General features: G+C 42.4%; 1 protein-coding gene across 2 annotated transcripts in view; it reads left to right on the top strand.

Moving 5' to 3' along the window:
- Positions 1-20,681, top strand: part of ap3b1a (adaptor related protein complex 3 subunit beta 1a) — a 253,817-nt gene that overhangs the window by 179,685 nt on the left and 53,451 nt on the right. For both annotated transcript variants that reach the window (XM_078214962.1, XM_078214963.1), the window contains exons 23-24: positions 11,451-11,682; positions 13,897-13,981. In XM_078214962.1, the coding sequence (XP_078071088.1) occupies positions 11,451-11,682; positions 13,897-13,981 (317 nt within the window). The remainder of the gene's footprint in view (positions 1-11,450; positions 11,683-13,896; positions 13,982-20,681) is intronic.

The raw sequence follows: 20,681 nt of genomic DNA, 5'->3' as shown, positions 1-20,681 counted from the left end.
CCTTGTCCATTAGGAAACATTAAGAGAAATCTTGAGACCTTGTAGCCTTTGGGTACTATTCTTCCTTGACCAGGTGATTGAAAGATTTCCAAAAAAGGCCCATGATGTTTCACACAGGTGTAATCAGACAAATCGGGCACTGAGAACAAGGAGAAGATAACTGGACTGATTAATACTTACCTCTTCAACCATGCATTGAATGAGGGCCTTAAGGAAGAAGATAGAGATGCAAAAGTAATGATATTGGGAAGGCTAATGACTTTGAGCAGAGGGAGAACTGACTAATTTTGGTGTCGGACAATGAGGTATGTGTGTGTTTTCAAACGAGGTCCCCGAGATGATCCTGGGGAATCCCCATCGTCAACAATTTTTGGAACCCAAAGGTTTTCTGGGAGGTAATTGGGTTTTAATCGCTTTTGAAAATGAGGTGTGAGATTTCAACACTTTGCAGCAGTCCCTTGGATAGGCCATTATTTTGCAAAGACAGTTTGATTAGTGCTTCCCTGCCATTTCTTTCCCTGGGAATGGAGATGGTCATTAAAAACAATTAAAATCAAAGCTTACTGTGGGGAACAACAAGTTATGATTGTTTACTTCTACCTATAATTAACCCTGCGTCAGTGGGTGAATTGTGCCGAAGGAGGGCATTTAGTGCTGAATGTTTGCTAAATTTTGTCTTTGTGTGACTCGAAGCAATGGAGCGATTACCAGAGGAATATCTGCTCTTTGCATCGGAACATTTTACATATCAAATGAAAGTGATTCAGTTTCTTACCTGATATCCTTGAGAGTTCTTTTATAACATCAGCAGGATTTTCAGGTCATTTGACAAAAAGGATATCTGCCTTGTCGCATACTCAAAGGTGACTATTTCTTGCATCAATCACCTCAGCTTTAAGTTGAAACATAATAGATCCCCTCAATCAACATTTCCAAATGCTTTATCACTTGTTCATAAAAAAGGGGTGAAAAATCAAAGATCGACTGCTAAGTCAAGGTTAGGTAATTTGTTCTGAATTATAGTTACATTTACACTAAGAGAAGAGAGTTTATAAAATAAGGTCTTGCGAGATGTCCATTTTGTCAACTGGTGATGATATGCAGTTGAAGCTAAATTCAGACCTTGAAAAATGACAGCACTGTTGAGCTGTGATTCTGGACAAGATAAAGCAAAGATTAAGACATCACTTATTGACAGACAAAATGAGTTAACCAAACTGCAGTGATGAATATCCAGCTTGTATCTGCAAGGTCAGAGTAAATAGCATTACCTTTAAGAAAATATAAGTTGACCACATGTAAACACAACTTTAAATTGCAGCAGCTTTTACATCTTTTATTCCTTCAGTATTTCATTTTTATCACCCTACATTTTCAAATGGCTATGTACTACTGGCTATACATGACACCGCTACTAAAGCAGCGCAAATATATTGATTAAAAAATTGGGACTGCTTTACAGTTTGAGGTTTAGGATTTACTTTGCCTTCCATGCATAGCTAAAGGTCCCAATCTCCTGGATCCAGTTTGATTTGTATTCATTTGTACTTGTAATGTGTTGTGTTTTTCAGGATTTGAAGCTGTGCAGGCCACCATCCTGGTTTCGATTATTATATGCTATTCCTTCTAGCTTTGTATCACATGAAATCATACAGCACAGAATGAGGCCAGTCTGCCCAATGTGACTGTGCTGGCTTTTTGAAAGAGCTATTCAATTAGCCCTAGTCCCCCCCTCTTTCCCCATAATCCTGCAGTTATTTCCCCTTTCAATTATGTGTCCAATTTCCTTCTGAAAATTACTTAAATTTGCTCTCTCCACCCTTTTAGGTGGTGCATTTTAAATCATAACCTGATGCTTTAAAAATCAATCTTATTTACCCCACTTATAATTGTCACTTATTAGCTTGTCATGAACAAAGAACAAAGAAAATTACAGCACAGGAACAGGCCCTTCGGCCCTCCAAGCCTGCACCGACCATGCTGCCTGACTTAACTAAAACCCCCTATGCTTCTGGGGACCATATCCCTCTATTCATATCTCATTCATGTACTTGTCAAGACGCCCCATAAAAGTCACTACCGTATCTGCTTCCACTACCTCCCCGGCAACGAGTTCCAGGCACCCACCAATCTCTGTGTAAAAAATCTGCCTCGTACATCTCTTTTAAAACTTGCCCCTCGCACCTTAAACCTATGCCCCCTAGTAATTGACTCTTCCACCCTGGGAAAAAGCTTCTGACTATCCACTCTGTCCATGCCTCTCATAATCTTGTAGATTTCTATCAGGTCTCCCCTCAACCTTCGTCACTCCAATGAGAACAAACCAAGTTTCTCCAACCTCTCCTCATAGCTAATGCCCTCCATACCAGGCAACATCCTGGTAAATCTTTTCTGTACCCCCTCCAAAGCCTCCACATCTTTCTGGTAGTGTGGCGACCAGAATTGAACACTATATTCCAAGTGCGGCTTCACTAAGGTTCTATAAAGCGTCAACATGACTTGCCAATTTTTAAACTCAATACCCCGGCTGATGAAGGCAAGCATGCCGTATGCCTTCTTGACTACCTTCTCCACCTGCATTTCCACTTTCAGTGACCTGTGTACCTGTACACCCAGATCCCTTTGCCTATCAATACTCTTAAGGGTTCTGCCATTTACTGTATATTTCCTATCTGTATTAGACCTTCCAAAATGCATGACCTCACATTTGCCCGTATTAAACTCCATCTACCATCTCTCCGCCCAAGTCTCCAACTGATCTATATCCTGCTGTATCCTCTGATGGTCCTCATCGCTATCCGCAAATCCACCAACCTTTGTGTCATCCACAAACTTACTAATCAATCCAATTACATTTTCCTCCAAATCATTTTTATATATATATATATATATATATTACAAACAGCAAAGGTCCCAGCCCTGATCCCTGAGGAACACCACTTGTCACAGCCCTCCATTCATAAACGCACCCTTCCACTGCTACCCTCTGTCTCCTTTGACTGAGCCAGTTTTGTATCCACCTTGCCAGCTCACCTCTGATCCCATGCGACTTCACCTTCTGCACCAGCCTGCCATGAGGGACCTTGTCAAAGGCCTTACTGAAGTCCATGTAGACAACATCCACTGCTCTACCCTCATGAATCATCTTCACTTCCTCGAAAAACCCGATAAGGTTCGTGAGACACGACCTCCCCTTCACAAAACCCATGTTGCCTCTCACTAATACGTCCACTTATTTCCAAGTGGGAATAAATCCTGTCTCAAAGAATCCTCTCCAATAATTTCCCTACCACTGATGTAAGGCTCACCGGCCTGTAATGACCTGGATTATTCTTGCTACCCTTCTTTAACAAAGGAACATAATTGGCTATTCTCCAACCCTCTGAGACCTCCCCTGTAGCCAGTGAGGATACAAAGATTTCTCTCAAGGCCCCAGCAATTTCCTCTCTTGCCTCTCTCAGTATTCTGGGTATATCCCATCAGACCCTGGAGACTTGTCTACTTTGATGTTTCTCAAGAACCCTAATACCACCTCCTTTTTGATCTCAACATGACTCAAACTATCTACACATCCTTTCCCAGACTCATCATCCACCAAGTCCTTCTCTTTGGCGAATACTGACGCAAAGTACTCATTTAATACCTCGCCCATTTCCTCTGGCTCCACACATAGATTCCCTCCCTTGACCTTGAGTGGGCCAACCCTCTCCCTGGCTACCCTCTTGCTCTTTATATATGTGTAAAAAGCCTTGGGATTTTCCTTAATCCTGCTGGCACCATCTTCATGTTCCTGTTGATAAGGAAGATTGTTACAGCAGTCTTAGATGCATTTTAATGCAACCAGCTTGTGGCAGAGTCAATCCACTTATTGCACCTACCTTTTAAAATGTTCATTTAATTTCTGGGAGTATTCCAGTCCATGTTTAATTTTCTGGCCCACTTGCGCATGGTTAATTGGGTGGCTATTGCTATTATTTCCTGCTAGGAATTGTATCCAAGTTCAGCCACTGTATATCAATCATTCTGGCCTAGTCCTCTGTTGAATGCTTGAAATTATTTTTCCTACTTTAATTTTTAGTCAGAGTATGTATCTCAAAGAGTAAGTTCTCATCTGACAATAGGGAATACAGAAAATGATTCCCAAAACCCTGAAATCCCATGTAATGGGATGAATTTAACTTAGCCATTGTAAACTAGTAGCCTCCATAATGATTATTACTGAGTTGTTTAGCTTGGAATCTCTCAAAGGCTTACTGAAAACCAAGGAGGCTGTAGATTTACTTTCCAGAGCCACTTTTGAATGGCTGCCATATTTGAAGGTGAGTCATAGGTTCTCAGCTGGTTGGGGGAAAAAGATCAGTAGTGCTTTTACCTTGAATGTACAAGAACCAGTGAATATTAACTATACAATAGCCTTGATGGCTGCATTAAATTTGAGTTTGCGTTGCTTCCTGCTCTAAGTTCAAGGACAAATTTGCAACGACCTTCTTTAACCACTGCAGTCCATGTGGTGAAACTACTTTGACATTTTTTGCGATTGCAGTGGAGACTGTTCACACTTAAAGACAAATTCAACCACCTGTCGATTGGCTGAAAAAAAATTATTCCTCAAGATTCCTTGGTTTAAAACAAGTGAATTTGCTGTACAAGAAACAAGGAAAATTGTACAAGAAATGAGGGGCGGCACGGTGACACAGTGGTTAGCACTGCTGCCTCACAACGCCAGGGACACAGGTTCGATTCCTGGCTTGGGTCAGTGTGTGTGTGAAGTTTGCATATTCTCCCCAAGACTCCGTGGGTTTCCTCTGGGTGCTCCGATTTCTTCCCACAGACTAAAAATGTGCGGGTTAGGTGGATTGGCCATGCTAAATTGTCCCTTAGTGTCGGGGGGGCTATCTGGGGTGAATGCATGGGTTCATGGGATTGTGGTCGGTGCAGACTCGATGGGCCGAATGGCCGCCTCCTGCACTGTAGGATTCTATGAGCTAAGCAAACACTGTCATGGGCGAATACTTGTGCTTCACAACTAAAAGCATAATAAAACACAATTATATATACTTTACACTAAAATTCTCACCTGAACTTCCCCTTTTTCCTTATGACTTTCCCCCAGAAAGTCTTTGGCTAGTTACCAGACTCTTGAAGGTTCATTCACATTTTTGGGAGCAAACCAAAGGTATGCCACAGCCTTCTGGGATTCACTTGATTTCTCCTCCGTGTTCAAGCGATCCTCCAAGATATGAAATTTAATGTTGTCATTCTTTAAGCTTCAGCGAAACGATCCTCCAGCATCCCTTCAAAACCTCACCACTGTGGACTTCTCAGCCAAACCTGGGCTTCACTTTGTTTTAGTGTCTTCACCTCAGAAATACCCCTGATTCCTGATGACCCTCTTGCTTCTGGTCTACAGATGCTTTTTAGCTCTGAGCAGACTCTTCCTTTTTCTGCCTGCAGAACTCTGGGTTTACACCCACCAACGTCTAGCTAAACTTAAACCCAAAAATCTTCTGGTAAAATCCCACAGACAATTTCCTGACATTCCAACCAAGGTTCCACCCTGAACTACTTATCTCAAAAGCAACAGAGGTTATTTGAGATGTCCAATAAATTTTTAGGTTAACTAACTTTAAACTTTAAAATCAAATCTGTTGACCTGAGATTAACATAAGAACATTTGTAAAAGGCAGGCGAACCAGAGACTTAGCCGGTAAGGTCTGTCTGCAGTGTTGATCCTGGAATTAGTCAGCTGGATAATGGACTCCAATGTTTTGGAAGACTGACTCCTTTTCTTTAGAAAGTTGGAGGCATTTGAAATACATTGTGCATCTTGCCCTGCCATGAACAAGATTGAAATTGCTCTTGCCAGGACTATGACAGACAACACGTGTGGCAACAGGAGAAGCATATGTTTGACTTCATTAAGACTGCCCTTCACGGATTTCTGTAGTTAGTTCTTTCCTAGTCTCTACATTCTTTGCTTAGCAGTGCTGAGGCTAATTGTGTCACAATTCTGGTCTGAATGAGATCAGCAATTGGCCAACTCTCCACAGGTCAGAATTTAAACCTGATTCCTTCGCGCATGCAGTAGTGCTACACAGGGATGTTGAGTTGCATGTACTATCAAACCAAGGTATTCAGAGCCCGACTTTAACCACACATCTGATATATCGACTCCTCGTATTTCTTTAGAAATACCGAGAGATCCATTTTGTAACGGTTTATATTCACCAAAGTCCTTAATACCAAAAGAAATGAAGGGGAGAAATCGATATTTGTCATCATGTGCTTCTACTTTCTGCCTTACACCACCACCTTGTATTTCTGGATTGACCTCTGTTATTGTCGGGTGTTCTCAATTGCAGCAAAGGAAGGAGATAATTAACGGGGAAAAATAGCAGAAGTTTAGTCACTGGCACACACGCAGGATGTGGAGTGTGAACACGTGATTTTGATCCGGCTACTTCTGTCTGATTGCTTTTGAATGGAAACAGTTGGAAATATTAGTCCAATAGATGCCTTTACTGCAGAATGAGATTTTGGGCTGTGTTCTTTGAATGGTATCCATGTACGGAGGCTAATTGGCACACCGGTCCGGAGGCCATTTTGTTTAGCTTTGTGCTTGTTTTTTTAATTACTAATGGATCTTCTGTGGTGCTGCTCATGGAAAGATCGGGCCAAATCTTCAAGTGAAGTGAGATTTGAGGGCAGGAATAATTGGAAAAAGGTATGCAGGCATTATTCAGTCCCCATTTTAAATTCATACATGATTTTGATTTGTTTTATTATTGTCACATGTATTAGCATACAGTGAAAAGTATTGTTTCTTGCACGCTATACAGACAAAGCATACCGTACATAGAGAAGGAAATGAGTGGGTGCAGAATGTAGTGTTCCAGTCATAGCTAGGGTGTAGAGAAAGATCAACTAAATGTGAGGTAGGTCTGTTGGCAGCAGGGAAGAAGCTGTTCTTGAGTTGGTTGGTACGTGTCCTCAGACTTTTGTACCTTTTTCTCGATGGAAGAAGGTGGAAAAGAATATGTCTGGGTCCTTGATTATGGTGGCTGTTTCCCTGAGGCAGCAGAAAGTGTAGACAGCGTCAAAGGATGGGAGGCTGGTTTGGGCCTCGTTCACGACCCTTTGTAGTTTCTTGCAGTCTTGAACAGAGCAGGAGCCATACCAAGCTATGATACAACCAGAAAGAATACATTCTAAGGTGTATTTGTAAAGTTAAGGAGAGTCATAGCGGACATGCCAAATTTTCTTTAGTCTTCTGAGTAAGTAGAGGTGTCGGTGGGCTTTCTTAACTAATGTTGGGGGGGGGTGCGGTGACATCAGCAAACTTGAAAATCTAGTTGGAGGGGAATTTTGCCCCACAGTCATAGGTGTATAAGGAGTATAGTAAGGGGCTGAGGACACAGCCTTGTGGGGCACCGGTGTTGGGGATGATTGTGGAGGAGGTATTGTTGCCTATCCTTACTGATTGCAGTCTGTGGGTTAGGAAGTTCGGGGTCCAGTCACAGAGGGAGGAGCCGAGGCCCAGGCCACAGAGTTTGGAGATGAGTCTCATAGGAATAATGGTGTTGAAGGCTGAGCTGTAGTCGCTACATCGGTGTCTTTGTTATCTAGGTGCTCCATGGTTGAGTGCAGGGCCAGGGAGATGGTGTCTGCTGTGGACTTGTTGCGGCGGTAGGTGAACTGTAGTGGACCAGGCAATCTGGGAGGACGGTATTGATTCATGCCATGCCTAACCTTAAGAAGCACTTCATAATGGTGGATGTCAGAGTCACCGGACGATGGTTATTAAGGTACGCTGCTTGGCTTTTCTTTGGTACCGGGATGATGGTCGGCGTCTTGAAGCAGGTAGGGACCTCAGATTGTTGTAAAGAGAGGTTGAAGATATCTGCGAATACCCCTGCCAGCTGGTCCACACAGGATCTGAATATCCCATCCAGGCCAATCACTTTCCGTGGGTTGATCTTTAAGAAGGCTGATCAGACACATACAATGGTGATCTCGGATACAGGTTTATCCGCGGCTTCTGGGGTGGAGGGCGTGCTCTCGCTGACCTCTTCTCAAAGCGGGCATAAAATGCGTTGAGCTCACCAGGGAGGCATGCATTGGTGCCAGTGATTTTACATGCCTTCATCTTGTAGCCTGTTATGTCTTGCAGACTTTGCCATAGTTGACGGTGGTCCACATGGTTAACCTGAGACTCTTGCTTGGTCCATTGCTGTCTTTTAGCATCTTTGATGGATCGCCTCAGATCATATCTGGCTACATTGTGGTACATTTATATTTTTGTGTCCTAATTTTAAAATGGAAACTGACAATGTAAACCTGTTACATAACTACCCCCCACCAATTGCTGCACTACCATTAGTAGAGGGTGCCACTATAACGCATGTTTTTGTTGATTTTTGTTGTGAATGTGGACATAGGGAAAGGTTGACTTGAAACACCCACAAAGCGTATTAGAAAATATATAGATTGTAGAGATGTATGAGATTAGAACTTAATTTTTGCAAATTATTGCAATGGTAGTTGCTTCGAAAGTGTTTGAAAATCATCCATCATTTGGGAGTTTAGAGATTAGACAAAAGGCCTTTTGCTTCCTTTTGGTTTCGCATTGGTTTGAGAATTTGGCAGAGAGTAGTTTTGAGGGAAGTCTGCTGGGTAATATTTTCTTGGGGTTATCTTGAAAAATAACACTTGCCTTTGGTTGCTTTAGGTACAATCCTTGTGAAAAATGACTGGAACACTGAACTGTTGATTATTAATGAAGCAATGGCATCACCTCATAAAACTCAGCAACTTGCAAATAGATTTTTATTTCTCACAAAATAGACAAATTGTTTGAACTATTGCTTGCACTAGCTACAAGTGACACTAAGTGCTTTACAAACAGAGCCACTGTAAGTTACCATTAGCGAAAAATGTATGTGGAAGCAGTACAGAGCCTTTAATTTTCAGAGATGCTTAGCTGTGCATTCAGTAATATTATTTCCAGTTAACCTAATTTAGTTGATTGTGCTACCTGTTGTTTTTAAGGTTTTACTTTGCTTTCAGATTATTAGAGACCAGTCTATTTTTCTTTTTTTTAAAAAAATGCTTTGAAACCTCCTCCAGTTTTTAAAGGTATTGCTTAAGAGCTTCTGTAACGATAGACTTGGAAGATTCTGGGAACAGCTGTCTCATAAATTAATTATTAGTGACAAGTTTATATTGCATAAATCTAAATGAGTTGAGAGTATGGTCCATTACCAGCTAACTGCACAAGGTATTTGTCATTTTACACTCTTCAGTTATTTTTTAGTGAAGTGTTAAAAATGTAAGACTTTTCTTTTGGATGGCATTGAGAGATGCTGCCTGTTTCTAAGAGAGGTAAAGGCCCATATAAATGTTTCACTAAACCTAAGTGTTACTCATTTGACAGTTATGTGCGCTGTCATTCCACGGGCTATTTGCTTATCGCAATAAACAGATGAAATATGTGAATGGTCTGTGGTGGCCTTTCAGTGCATCAAGCCTTTTGAGCCCTGCGATTGTCTTCATGGAGCATGCTGCACAAAACATTCCAAGAATGATGATATGGTCAGCAGTTGAACAGGAAGAGCACTTGCAAAACCCAACTACTGAGAGGATAATGGACGATGGGATTGCAAAATATTTTTAAAGATTGTAGTTCACTCCCGGTAAAACAAACTAGGCATTGTCATTTTAAGACTCTTAAACAGATTTATGAGTATTGTGTACAGCAGAAGTAATGGATCCAAAAAAAAAGCCACTCAGTACATAGTGTGTTTACGCTTGTGCACTGTCGAAAAGAAACTGCAGCAAAAGCCAAGTGTATTTTTATTTGCTGAAAGGATATTGGTTGCAATCTATGAATTTTTCAGGGGGTGTATTTTCTTTGTAAGATAAGAATTAAGGACTGCAGAGTTGATTAAAATTTGTTCCAAGTTGTTCAAATTCTGCATTTGCTGCTGACTCACTTGGGAGGGATTGCTGAGCAGGTCAGCACCTGGGGATTGAAGAAAGGATAAACAGAGATCCATGCAGCAGTATTAACAGATTTGTTAAATAGATATTGTTAAACAGATTAAATGTATTGTCAAATCATAGAATCTTGCAACTTATTGAAAGAAACATCCAATTAGTCCCACTCCTCAACTCTCTATTCATATCCCTGCCAATTTCTCCTTTTCAAGTACAATGAATATCCAATTACAATTAGAAAGTTGCTAATGAATCTGCTTCCAACACCTTTTCAATGTAATACATTCCAAATCATTATACCTCGCTGCTTAGAAAGAACACGTACTTGTTTCCCACTCTACCAGGAATTTTTGCCAATTATCTTAAATCTGTGTCTGTTGATTACCGACCCTCCCTCTGTTGGAAACAGTTTCTTCTTGTCTACTCTTTTTAAACCACTCATCATTTTGAATATCTCCAATAAATCTCCCCTCGACCACCTTGCTCTAAGGAAAAAATTCTCATGTTTCCACATAATGGAAATCACTCATTTCTGATATCATTCTGGTAAATCCCCTCTGTACCCTCTCCAAAGCCTTGACATCCTCAAAGTGTGGTGCCCAAAATTGGACACAATACTCTTAACAGAAGCCTAACCAGTGATTTATGAAGATTTAACATAAAGCATAAAATTTGGTAGTCTCTGCCTCAATTTATACATGATGTGGAGATGCCGGCGTTGGACTGGGGTGAACACAGTAAGAAGTCTCTCAACACCAGGTTAAAGTCCAACAGGTTTATTTGGTAGCAAATACCATGGACTTTAACCTGGTGTTGTGAGACTTCTTACTCAATTTATACAGCCAAGGGTGCTGTATTATTTCAAAGTCTGACCGGCCTGTTGTATGTGTGAACCTTTAAATATTTATGTTTCTTGCATCCCCCTTTAAAATTATACTATGTAATCTGCATTGAATCTTTCTTGTTTCTTCCAAAATGCATCCCTGCATCACTTGGTTGCATTAATTTCACCTACCGTTTCTACCTATTTCACCAGTCTGTGTTCGCCTCAAGTTTGCTCCTATACTCCTCACTGCTTCCTACATTCCCCAGCTTTGTGTCATCTGTGAACTTTATGCCCCAGTCTGAAAATGATTGGTCACCACTGCTGTCTGTGCTGCCACTGTTCCTTTAATATTTATTGGGTTGATGTTTCTGGCTAATCTGTTATGTTGCACGTTATCAACCACTTTCTGAAAGTCCGTGTGCACTTCTTCAATTCTGCCTATCCAGAATTTGAATTTGGGATGAAAGGAATCAGCAGAACCGATGTTTCCAATTTTCTTTTTGAATTTAAGTACATGGGAAATGCACTAAATTCGGGATAGATCTGATTCGGAACGACTGATGTAAATTTTCAAGGTTGTACGTTACTGTTTGAACTATTTAAATTGCTGTGCTTTTTTGCGGTTTAGGTGACCACTCCAGTATTTGTTCCTTCAAAATCACACACACTACTTCATCGGATGTCCGGAAAAGGCCTTGGAGCGGAGTATCACTTCCCACGTCAGCCATGTATTTACAACACAAAAATGGTGTCTGTTCAGATCGCACTAACCAATAGCTCTGACAAAGAAATCAGGAACATCCGAGTAGGAGAACGGAAGCTTGCATCAGGGATGCAAATGCATGATTTCTACGAAATAGGTACTGCAACATTCTTATACAAGTCATGCTTTCCATTTTGTAAGATTGCACCCGTAAAATTTCTGATATTCTGTTCTGTGTAGAGTTTGCATGTTCTCCCCATGTCTGCGTGGGTTTCCTCCGGGTGCTCCAGTTTCCTCCCACAGTCCAAAGATATGCAGGTTAGGTGGATTGGCCATGTTAAATTGCCCCTTAATGTCCCAAGATGTGTAGGTTAGATGGATTAGCCATGGTAAATGTGTGGAGTTATGGGGATAGGGCAGGGGAGAGGGCCTGAGCATGATATTCTGTTAGAGAGTAGGTGCAGACTCGATGGGCTGAATGGCCTCTTCACTGTTGGGATTCTATGAAATGCCTATTTTGGCAACTGCTCGATTGCCTTAGTGATGGAGCTGAAATAAAACTAACTTTGTTATATGATCAAATGTGATTAATATTCAAAACATTTTAAAATGGTATTTTCTTAATCCAGTGGCATGAAACCAGCAAATAGGTATTGTTTTGATAGAAACCAAAATTATAATGGAGACGTTTCAAATACAGTGCCCCTGAGGGCTTTGGTTAAGGTCATAGGGTGTTGAGACGAAACAGAGTAAAAATATCTCTGATTGCTGCCCTATGTATTTAAGTCGTATGGTGCTGTGGTTGGGGGTGAGCGGTTAGAGGTGTGATGTAAAAGGAAGAAAGAGAGGACTGTGGAAGGCAAATTGGAATTGACCTCAGCATCTTTGTGTCAGAAAGGCTAAGGCCTGTGTGCTGAATTGCTATTTACCAACAGTCAGTGGAAATGCATTTGTGGATCTCGGTTGAACACAAGATTGGTTTAGCCCTGATGCTTCTGACAGTTCAATAACCTGCCAACACTTGCTGCCTTGGCTCAGCTGAGAAGATTATCACCTGGACAATACCAAAGATGCAATTGCCCTTTATTGCAAGGAGGATGGGTGAGGGGGATTTAAAACTGGAAGGACTTGCCACAACTGTACTGGACACACCTGGAATTTCATGTACAATGTTGAAGTCCATTTAATTAAGGAGGATATACTTGCATTGGTCGCAGTTCACTCGACTGATTCCTGGGATGAATGGGTTGTCTTATGAAATAATGCCAAGAAGATTGGGCCTTTACAAATTGGAGTCAAGAATGAAAGGTTGTCTTTATGCAGCATGTAGCATTCTGAGGTGGCTTGACGGAGTAGATGCTGAGAGGCTGCGTCCCCTCATGGTGGAATCTAGAACTAGCGGACACAGTTTCAGAAAGAGGAGTCTCTCATTGAAGAAGGTGATGAAGAACAATTTCATCTGAGTCAGGAGTATGACTCTCCACTTGCCTGGATGAGTGTAGCTCCAACAATGCTCAAGCAGCTCAACAATATCCAGGACAAAGCTACCTCTTCCACCACATTTAATCCCTCCACCATTGACAAACAGTGGCAGCAGTGTGCATCATCTACAAGATGCACTGCAGGAACTCACCAAGATTCCTTGGGCAGCACCTTCCCGACCCACGACCACTCCCATCTAGAACGATGAGAAGAGCAGATAGCCGGGAACACCAACTGAAGGTTCCCCTCCAAGACATTCATCATCCTGACTTGGAAATAGATTGTTGTTCCTTCACTGTTACTGGGTCAAAATACTAGAATTCCCTCCCTAACAGCCCTGTGCATATACCTACACCTCAGGGGCTGCAGTGGCAGCTCACCACCCATGTTCTCAACGGCAGCTAGGAACGGGGAATAAATGCTGGTCTAGCAAATGGTGCCCACATCCCATGAAATGAATTTTAAAAAAGACTGAGGAAGACACCTTTTGGATAAACAAGGAAGTCGAGTTATGATGTTCAGACAGGAAAGCGGGGTTAAGGCCATAATCAGATCAGCCATGGTCTTATTGAATGAAGGAGCAGGGCTCGATGGACCAAATGGCGGCCGCCTCCTAATTCTGATGATCTCATGACGAGATACTGGAGTGTGATCGATTTACTTGGAACAGAGAAAGGTGAAAAAATTGTTAGTGAAAGATAGAAAAAGAAAAGAAAGACATTTTAAGTGATTGGAAAGTTAAATCGCAGCCTTTAATCCCTAAATGTCTTGGAGTCCTGGAATGTTTCTGCACTCAGCTCATTATTTCTGTGCTGGTGGAGAAATAAACTGAAACCATCTTCCATTACCATCTGTACAAATTGCTGAAATATAATTTTTCTTGTTCCAGAGTGCCTTGAGCCTGGGACGTCGAAGACTGTCTCCATGGGAGTTGACTTCTGTGATTCCACACAGGCTGCCAACTTTCAGCTGTGGTAAGTAAGCCAATGATCACTCCTTGATCTTTCTGCCAAAATATTTCCAACTTGGAGTCAGTCACCTGTTTGCATGCATGAACATTGAGTGAAAATCTAGCTATTAAGGAGAGATCGTGTGGGTGGAATAGAATGGACCCTTAACCTTTGATTTTTAGAAGAATGGGAGATGATCTCATTAAAACAGGTGAAATTCTGAGAGGAGTTGACAGGCTAGATGCTAATTTAAGTTAAGGGACAGGAGCTTTGTAAGAGATGGATCCAAAGATGTGCTGGTTAGGTCGATTGGCCACATGCTAAATTGCCCCTTAATTTCGGGGGACTAGCTAGGGTACATGCATGGGATTATGGGGGATAAGGCCTGGGCAGGATTGTAGTCAGTGCAGACTCAATGGGGCGAATGGCCTCCTTCTGCACTGTAGGGATTCTATGAAATTGTTTTCACCCAAAGGACAAATGTGAGGTAATGCATTTTGGAAGGTCTGTTCCAGATAGGAAATATACAGTAAATGGCAGAACCCTTAGGAGTATTGATAGGCAAAGGGTACTTTCAGTGACCTGTGTACATGTACACAGGTCACTGAAAGTGGCCATGCAGGTGGAGAAGGTAGTCAAGAAGGCATACGGCATGCTTGCCTTCATCGGCTGGGGCACTGAGTTTAAAAATTGGCAAGTCATGTTGCAGCTTTATAGAACCATAGTTAGGCTGCACTTGGAACACAGTGTTTAGTTCTGGTCACCACACTACCAGAAGGATGTGGAGGCTTTGGAGAGCGTACAGAAAAGATTTACCAGGACGTTGCCTGGTATGGAGGGCTTTAGCTATGAGGAGAGGTTGGAGAAACTTGGTTTATTCTCACTGGAACGACGGAGGTTGAGGGGCGACCTGATGGAAGTCTGCAAGATTATGAGAGGCATGGACAGAGTGGATAGTCAGAAGCTTTTTCCCAGGGTGGAAGAGTCAATTACTAGGGGGCACAGGTTTAAGGTGCGAGGGGCAAGGTTTAAAGGAGATGTACATCTCCTTTAAACCTTGCCCCTCGCACCTTAAACCTGATCTTTTTATACAGAGGGTGGTGGGTGCCTGGAACTCATTGCCGGGGGAGGTAGTGGAAGCGGATAGTGACTTTTCAGGGACGTCTTGACAAATACTTGAATAGGATGGGAATAGAGGGATATGGTCCCCGGAAGGGTAGGGGGTTTTAGTTCAGTCGGGCAACATAGAACATAGAACATTACAGCGCAGTACAGGCCCTTCGGCCCTCGATGTTGCGCCGACCAGTGGAACCAATCTAAAGCCCCTCTAATCTACACTATTCCAATATCATCCATATGTTTATCCAATAACCATTTGAATGCTCTTAATGTTGACGGGTCCACTACTGCTGCAGGCAGGGCATTCCACGCCCTTACTACTCTCTGAGTAAAGAACCTACCTCTAATATCTGTCCTATGTCTCTCACCACTCAATTTAAAGCTATGTCCCCTCATGCTAGCCATCACCATCTGAGGAAAAAGGCTCTCACTGTCTACCCTATCTAATCCTCTGATCATCTTGTATGCCTCTATTAAGTCACCTCTTAACCACCTTCTCTCTAACGAAAACAACCTCAAGCCCCTCAGCCTTTCCTCATACGATCTTCCCACCATACCAGGCAACATCCTGGTAAATCTCCTCTGCACCCTTTCCAACACTTCCACATCTTTCCTATAATACGGCGACCAGAACTGTACGCAATACTCCAAATGCGGCCGCACCAGAGTTTTGTACAGTTGCAGCATGACCTCCTGGCTCCGAAACTCAATCCCTCTACCAATAAAAGCTAACACACCATACGCCTTCTTAACAACCCTATCAACCTGGATGCCAACTTTCAGGGATCTATGCACATGGACACCCAGATCCCTCTGTTCATCCACACTACCAAGTATCTTACCATTAGCCCAGTACTCTGTATTCCTGTTACTCCTTCCAAAGTGAATCACCTCACACTTTTCCGCATTAAACTCCATTTGCCACCTCTCAGCCCAGCTCTGCAGCTTATCTATGTCCCTCTGTAACCTGCCACTTCCCTCCGCACTGTCTACAACTCCACCGACTTTAGTGTCAACCGCAAATTTACTAATCCATCCTTCCACGCCCTCATCCAGGTCATTAATAAAAATGACAAACATCAGTGGCCCCAAAACAGATCCTTGCGGTACACCACTAGTAACTGAACTCCAGGATGAATATTTCCCATCAACCACCACCCTCTGTTTTCTTCCAGCTAGCCAATTCCTGATCCAAACCGCAAAATCACCCTCAATCCCATGTGTCCGTATTTTCTGCAAAAGCTTACCATGGGGAACCTTACCAAACGCTTTGCTGAAATCCATATACACCACATCAACCGCTTTACCCTCATCCACCTCTTTGGTCACCTTCTCAAAGAACTCAATAAGTTTTGTGAGGCACGACCTACCCTTCACAAAACCGTGCTGACTATCCCTAATCAAATTATTCCTTTCTAGGTGATTATAAATCCTATCTCTTATAATCCTTTCCAATACTTTGCCCACAACAGAAGTAAGGCTCACCGGTCTATAATTACCAGGGTTGTCCCTACTCCCCTTCTTGAACAAGGGGACAACATTTGCAATCCTCCAGTCTTCATGGTCGGTGCAGGCTTGAAGGGCCGAAGGTCTTGTTCCTGTGCTGTAATTTTCTTTGTTCTTTGGTGGTGGGAATCTGGAACTCACTGCCTGAAAGGGTGGTAGAGGCGGGAAGCCTCACAACATTTAAGAAGTATTTAGATGAGCACTTTAAGCAACCAAGGCAACAGGCCAAATGTTGGAAAATGGGATTAGAATAGATAGGTGCTTGATGGCTGGTGTGGACACAATGGGCTGAAGGGCCACTTTCCATGTTCTAAAACTCTAACTCTATGACTAAGAGGCTGTTTCCCCCGGGTGTAGATTCTCGAACTAGGAGTCATTATCTCAAGATTAGAGATCAGCCATTAAGATTAGAATGAGAAATGTTTTTCCTCGGAGGATGGCGAATCAGTGGAATTGTCTACCTCTCGGGGGCTGTTGAATGCTCCGTGTCAGTTCTGGACTGAGATCAATCGGTACGTGAGGCGTTAAAGGGATCGAGGGACATGGGATATGAGGGGAAAGCTGAAGTGATGTAAATGTTGAGTCATGATCGTGTTGAATGGCATAGCAGGCTTGATGGGCCAAATGACCTACTCCTATTTCTTATGTTAAAAAAAAGTTTATTTATTAGCCACAAGTAGACTTACATTAACACTACAATGAAGTTGCTATGAAAATCCCCTAGTCGCCACACTCTGGCGCCTGTTCGGGTACACTGAGGGAGAATTTAGCATGGCCATTCCACCTGACCAGCAATTTTTTGGATTGTGGGAGGAAACCGGAGCACACGGAGGAAACCCACGCAGACATGGGGAGAATATGCAAATTCCACACAAACAGGGACCCAAGCCGGGAATCAAACCCGGGTCCCTGGCGCTTTGAGGCAGCAGTGCTAATCCTGTGCCACCGTGCAGAGGAGGTGAATCTTTGATATGTGGGTGTGGTGGCCATCAATATGAGGTGGGGACAGATTTCCATTGGTGGGTTAAGCTGACCAAGAGCACCTTAGGTCGTACCGTGCCCACATAGCTGTTTTATAATTTGTATATTTAAGCATTTGGGGTAACTCTTCTATTCAAATCAGTTCCCTTTTACATTTGTTTACCTTGCTCTACCTGGTTAGAGGATTGTTTTTAATTGTGATTTAGATGTTTTATCTATTCCTTGATGCTGAGACAAAGAATTCATTATTTATTAATGTACACTCATTACGGAGGGAGTTCCAGGATTTGGTCAAGCAGTAGCAATTATAATTTCACGGATGGTGTGTGGCTTCGTAAGGAGCTTGCAGGTTGTGGTGCTCCCATGTGTCTGCTACCCTTGTCCTTCTAGATCGTAGAGATCGTGGGTTTGGAAGGTGTTGTTAAAGCAGCATCTTGTATATGAAACACACTATTGCCACTGTACATAGGCGGTGGAGGGAGCTAATGTTTGCAGTGGTGGATGGGTTGTTGAAGTAGTGGGCTGTTTCATCCTGGTTTGTGTTTCTGGTAAATGATGATTCCCTCATCCACATGTTTCCATGTCATATACTTGACCAAAGATTTCCTGTGCAGCAAGATGCTCTCAACATTGAGTATGCGGCAGGTTTGAAAGGCTGGCAGGTTTTTTGCTGCCTGTCAGTTTGGTGTGTAACATGATCCCATTCTCATGGCAACACATTTGGCATTAGTTTTATTTACCAAACCAGTAAATAACAGGCTATCACCCAGTTATCAAGACAGCTCCATCACGTTTAGAAACTTGTTCTGTTTTAGAAGAGAAAACCGTTTTTAAACAACAATTTACAAAAAGATTTAGAAAAGAAAATACTTTATGTTGGTAATATATTGAAATTCAGGAACGCTAATGATAGAGTTGTCAGCTTCACAAGAATTCATTTTGTTTTTCAGCTGACTCTTCAGATTTGAATCATTTGAAGTTTAATGTGTCATTGAATATATTTTATTTTAAATGTTTGTTTGAAGGGTCCTAGTTCCAAGATCCTTTTGCAGATGTGAAGATGCCGGCGTTGGACTGGGGTGGGCACAGTAAGAAGTCTCAACACCAGGTTCAAGCCCAACAGGTTTATTTGGAATCACGAGCTTTTGGAGCACTGCTCCTTCATCAGCTGAGCCACTCACCTGAAGAAGGAGCAGTGCTCCGAAAGCTTGTGATTCCAGATAAACCTGTTGGACTTCTTACTTTGCAGATGAGCTATGTAGGTTTAAAAGGGGATATTTTAATTGATCAGAATGAGAGGGGTGTGGGCTGTGTGTCGGCTTGGAAAGGAGCCCGAATATTCAGTCGCCAACACCCTGAGTTTTTAAAATGGCACTGCTGTTGAGCCAATCCTGAGTGACTAACAGTGGACAGGGAATTCTGACAGGAAGCTGAGGAACATTCCAGGCACAACAACATGCAGTATTTACATGGTGCCTTTCATGTAAAAGAACATCCAAAGGCGACAAGCCTGCCCCATAATTATGAAGCTTGGAGCATCCGGTCTGGACACTTTCTATATGGCCCCACTATGGTGGCCATATAATCTCCCAGAAGAGGCAAAGAAAACCAGAGTTGGCAACACTATCATCCGATATTCGACTTTACTGTCAGAAAAATACTTGTACAAATCAAAAATGAGGGTTTATGAAGACAACAGCAGTAACTGAGTTGGAATCATATGAAAATCTGAAAAGGTTTATGAAAATGGGCGGATTTTTAAGTTGAGCCAGCAGATGGATTGGTTTTTAAGGATAAGATAATATAAAGGATAAGATAAGGCTAGTAATAGAATGATTAGGTCCAGGAAAAAAAAATTCCTGAAAGAAGCTGAAGATTGAGGGGAAACATTTTGTTTCCTTGATTGTTGTGAAATATGAGAGCATTTGTATGTGAAGACGCATGTTTTTACTGAGTCACCAACTTGTTTTTGCAATGAAGCTTAAAAATTGCTTGAGCCTGGGAAAACACTTCTTGAAATCAGCAAAACAGAATAAATTGTAGTGGAATTTATGGAGCCTATAATGCTACTTATGAGAATTTGTGTTCGAATTTTCATGCTGTATCTGGGTAACCCAATTATGCTACATCATCTCTACCAGTGTAGTCAGGATGTAAATAAGTATTGTCCATCATGAGGCAGTCTGGCTTAAATGAATCCATTGTTATGCTACTTGTCCACACAGAGATGGCCCAACTCCTCAAACCTTTTAGCTCATTGAATATATGAAAGGAGTCCAGATTTAGATTTTTCTCTCCAAGAATTCCCAGAAAACAATTCCCTTTCTTTCCTGGAGGTATGAGAACGTTTGTATGTGAAGACGCATGAGTAGAGAATTTGCCAGCGTCCTACAGGAGAAAAAATTGTATGTGTAATGATGACTCAACTCCACTATTTATTAAGGGAGGCTCTGAATCAGCATTTTCCAACCTTTTCACATGACGGGCCACATTTCAATTTTTTTCTCATTCCTGATGAGCAAATTTCATAAGATAGGGTTTGGCAAAACGGCCTTAAACATCCATGGAGTGGCAATCAAAGTCTAATTGCCCTTGCACTCCTAGTTTCTTAGCTTAAATTCCAGCAGTTCCTTTCTCGCCTGCCTTTCTGACTGAGGCCAGGTGAGAACTGTTTTTTAGTCATTCACAGGACATTGGCTTGGCCAGCATTTGTTGCCCATCCTGAGTTGCCCTTCAGAAGGTGGCAGTGAGCTGCTGCCTTGAACAGTTGCAGTGCCTGAGGTGTAGATACACCCACAGTGGTGTTAGGGAGGAAATTTCAGATTTCTGATCCAGCGGCATTGTGCAGGGCAGCAGGTTCTCGAGGGCTTTTATCAAGGGTAGCAGCGTCTTGGGTAAAGAGGCCAGTCCCCACCCCTATTTTATGGCACGAGTTGCCATGAAGTAGTCAAACTTTAAGGTCCAGCCACTTTGACTCCTTGGCTTCTCAATGTAAGCTTGTAAGATAAGTGGGAAGGAATGGGGAGTGAGGGATTGGGGGGGGGGATTTCATTGGTCAGTGTGGGGGTTAGGGGGTGGGGGATGTCGTGGGGGTATCAGGGCACGGGGTTGTCCAATG

Source organism: Mustelus asterias, chromosome 6 (assembly GCF_964213995.1).
Source record: "Mustelus asterias chromosome 6, sMusAst1.hap1.1, whole genome shotgun sequence".
In the NCBI taxonomy this organism is placed as follows: domain Eukaryota; kingdom Metazoa; phylum Chordata; class Chondrichthyes; order Carcharhiniformes; family Triakidae; genus Mustelus; species Mustelus asterias.
Note: the sequence above shows the minus strand (reverse complement) of the source record. Positions and strands in the feature narration are given on the sequence as shown.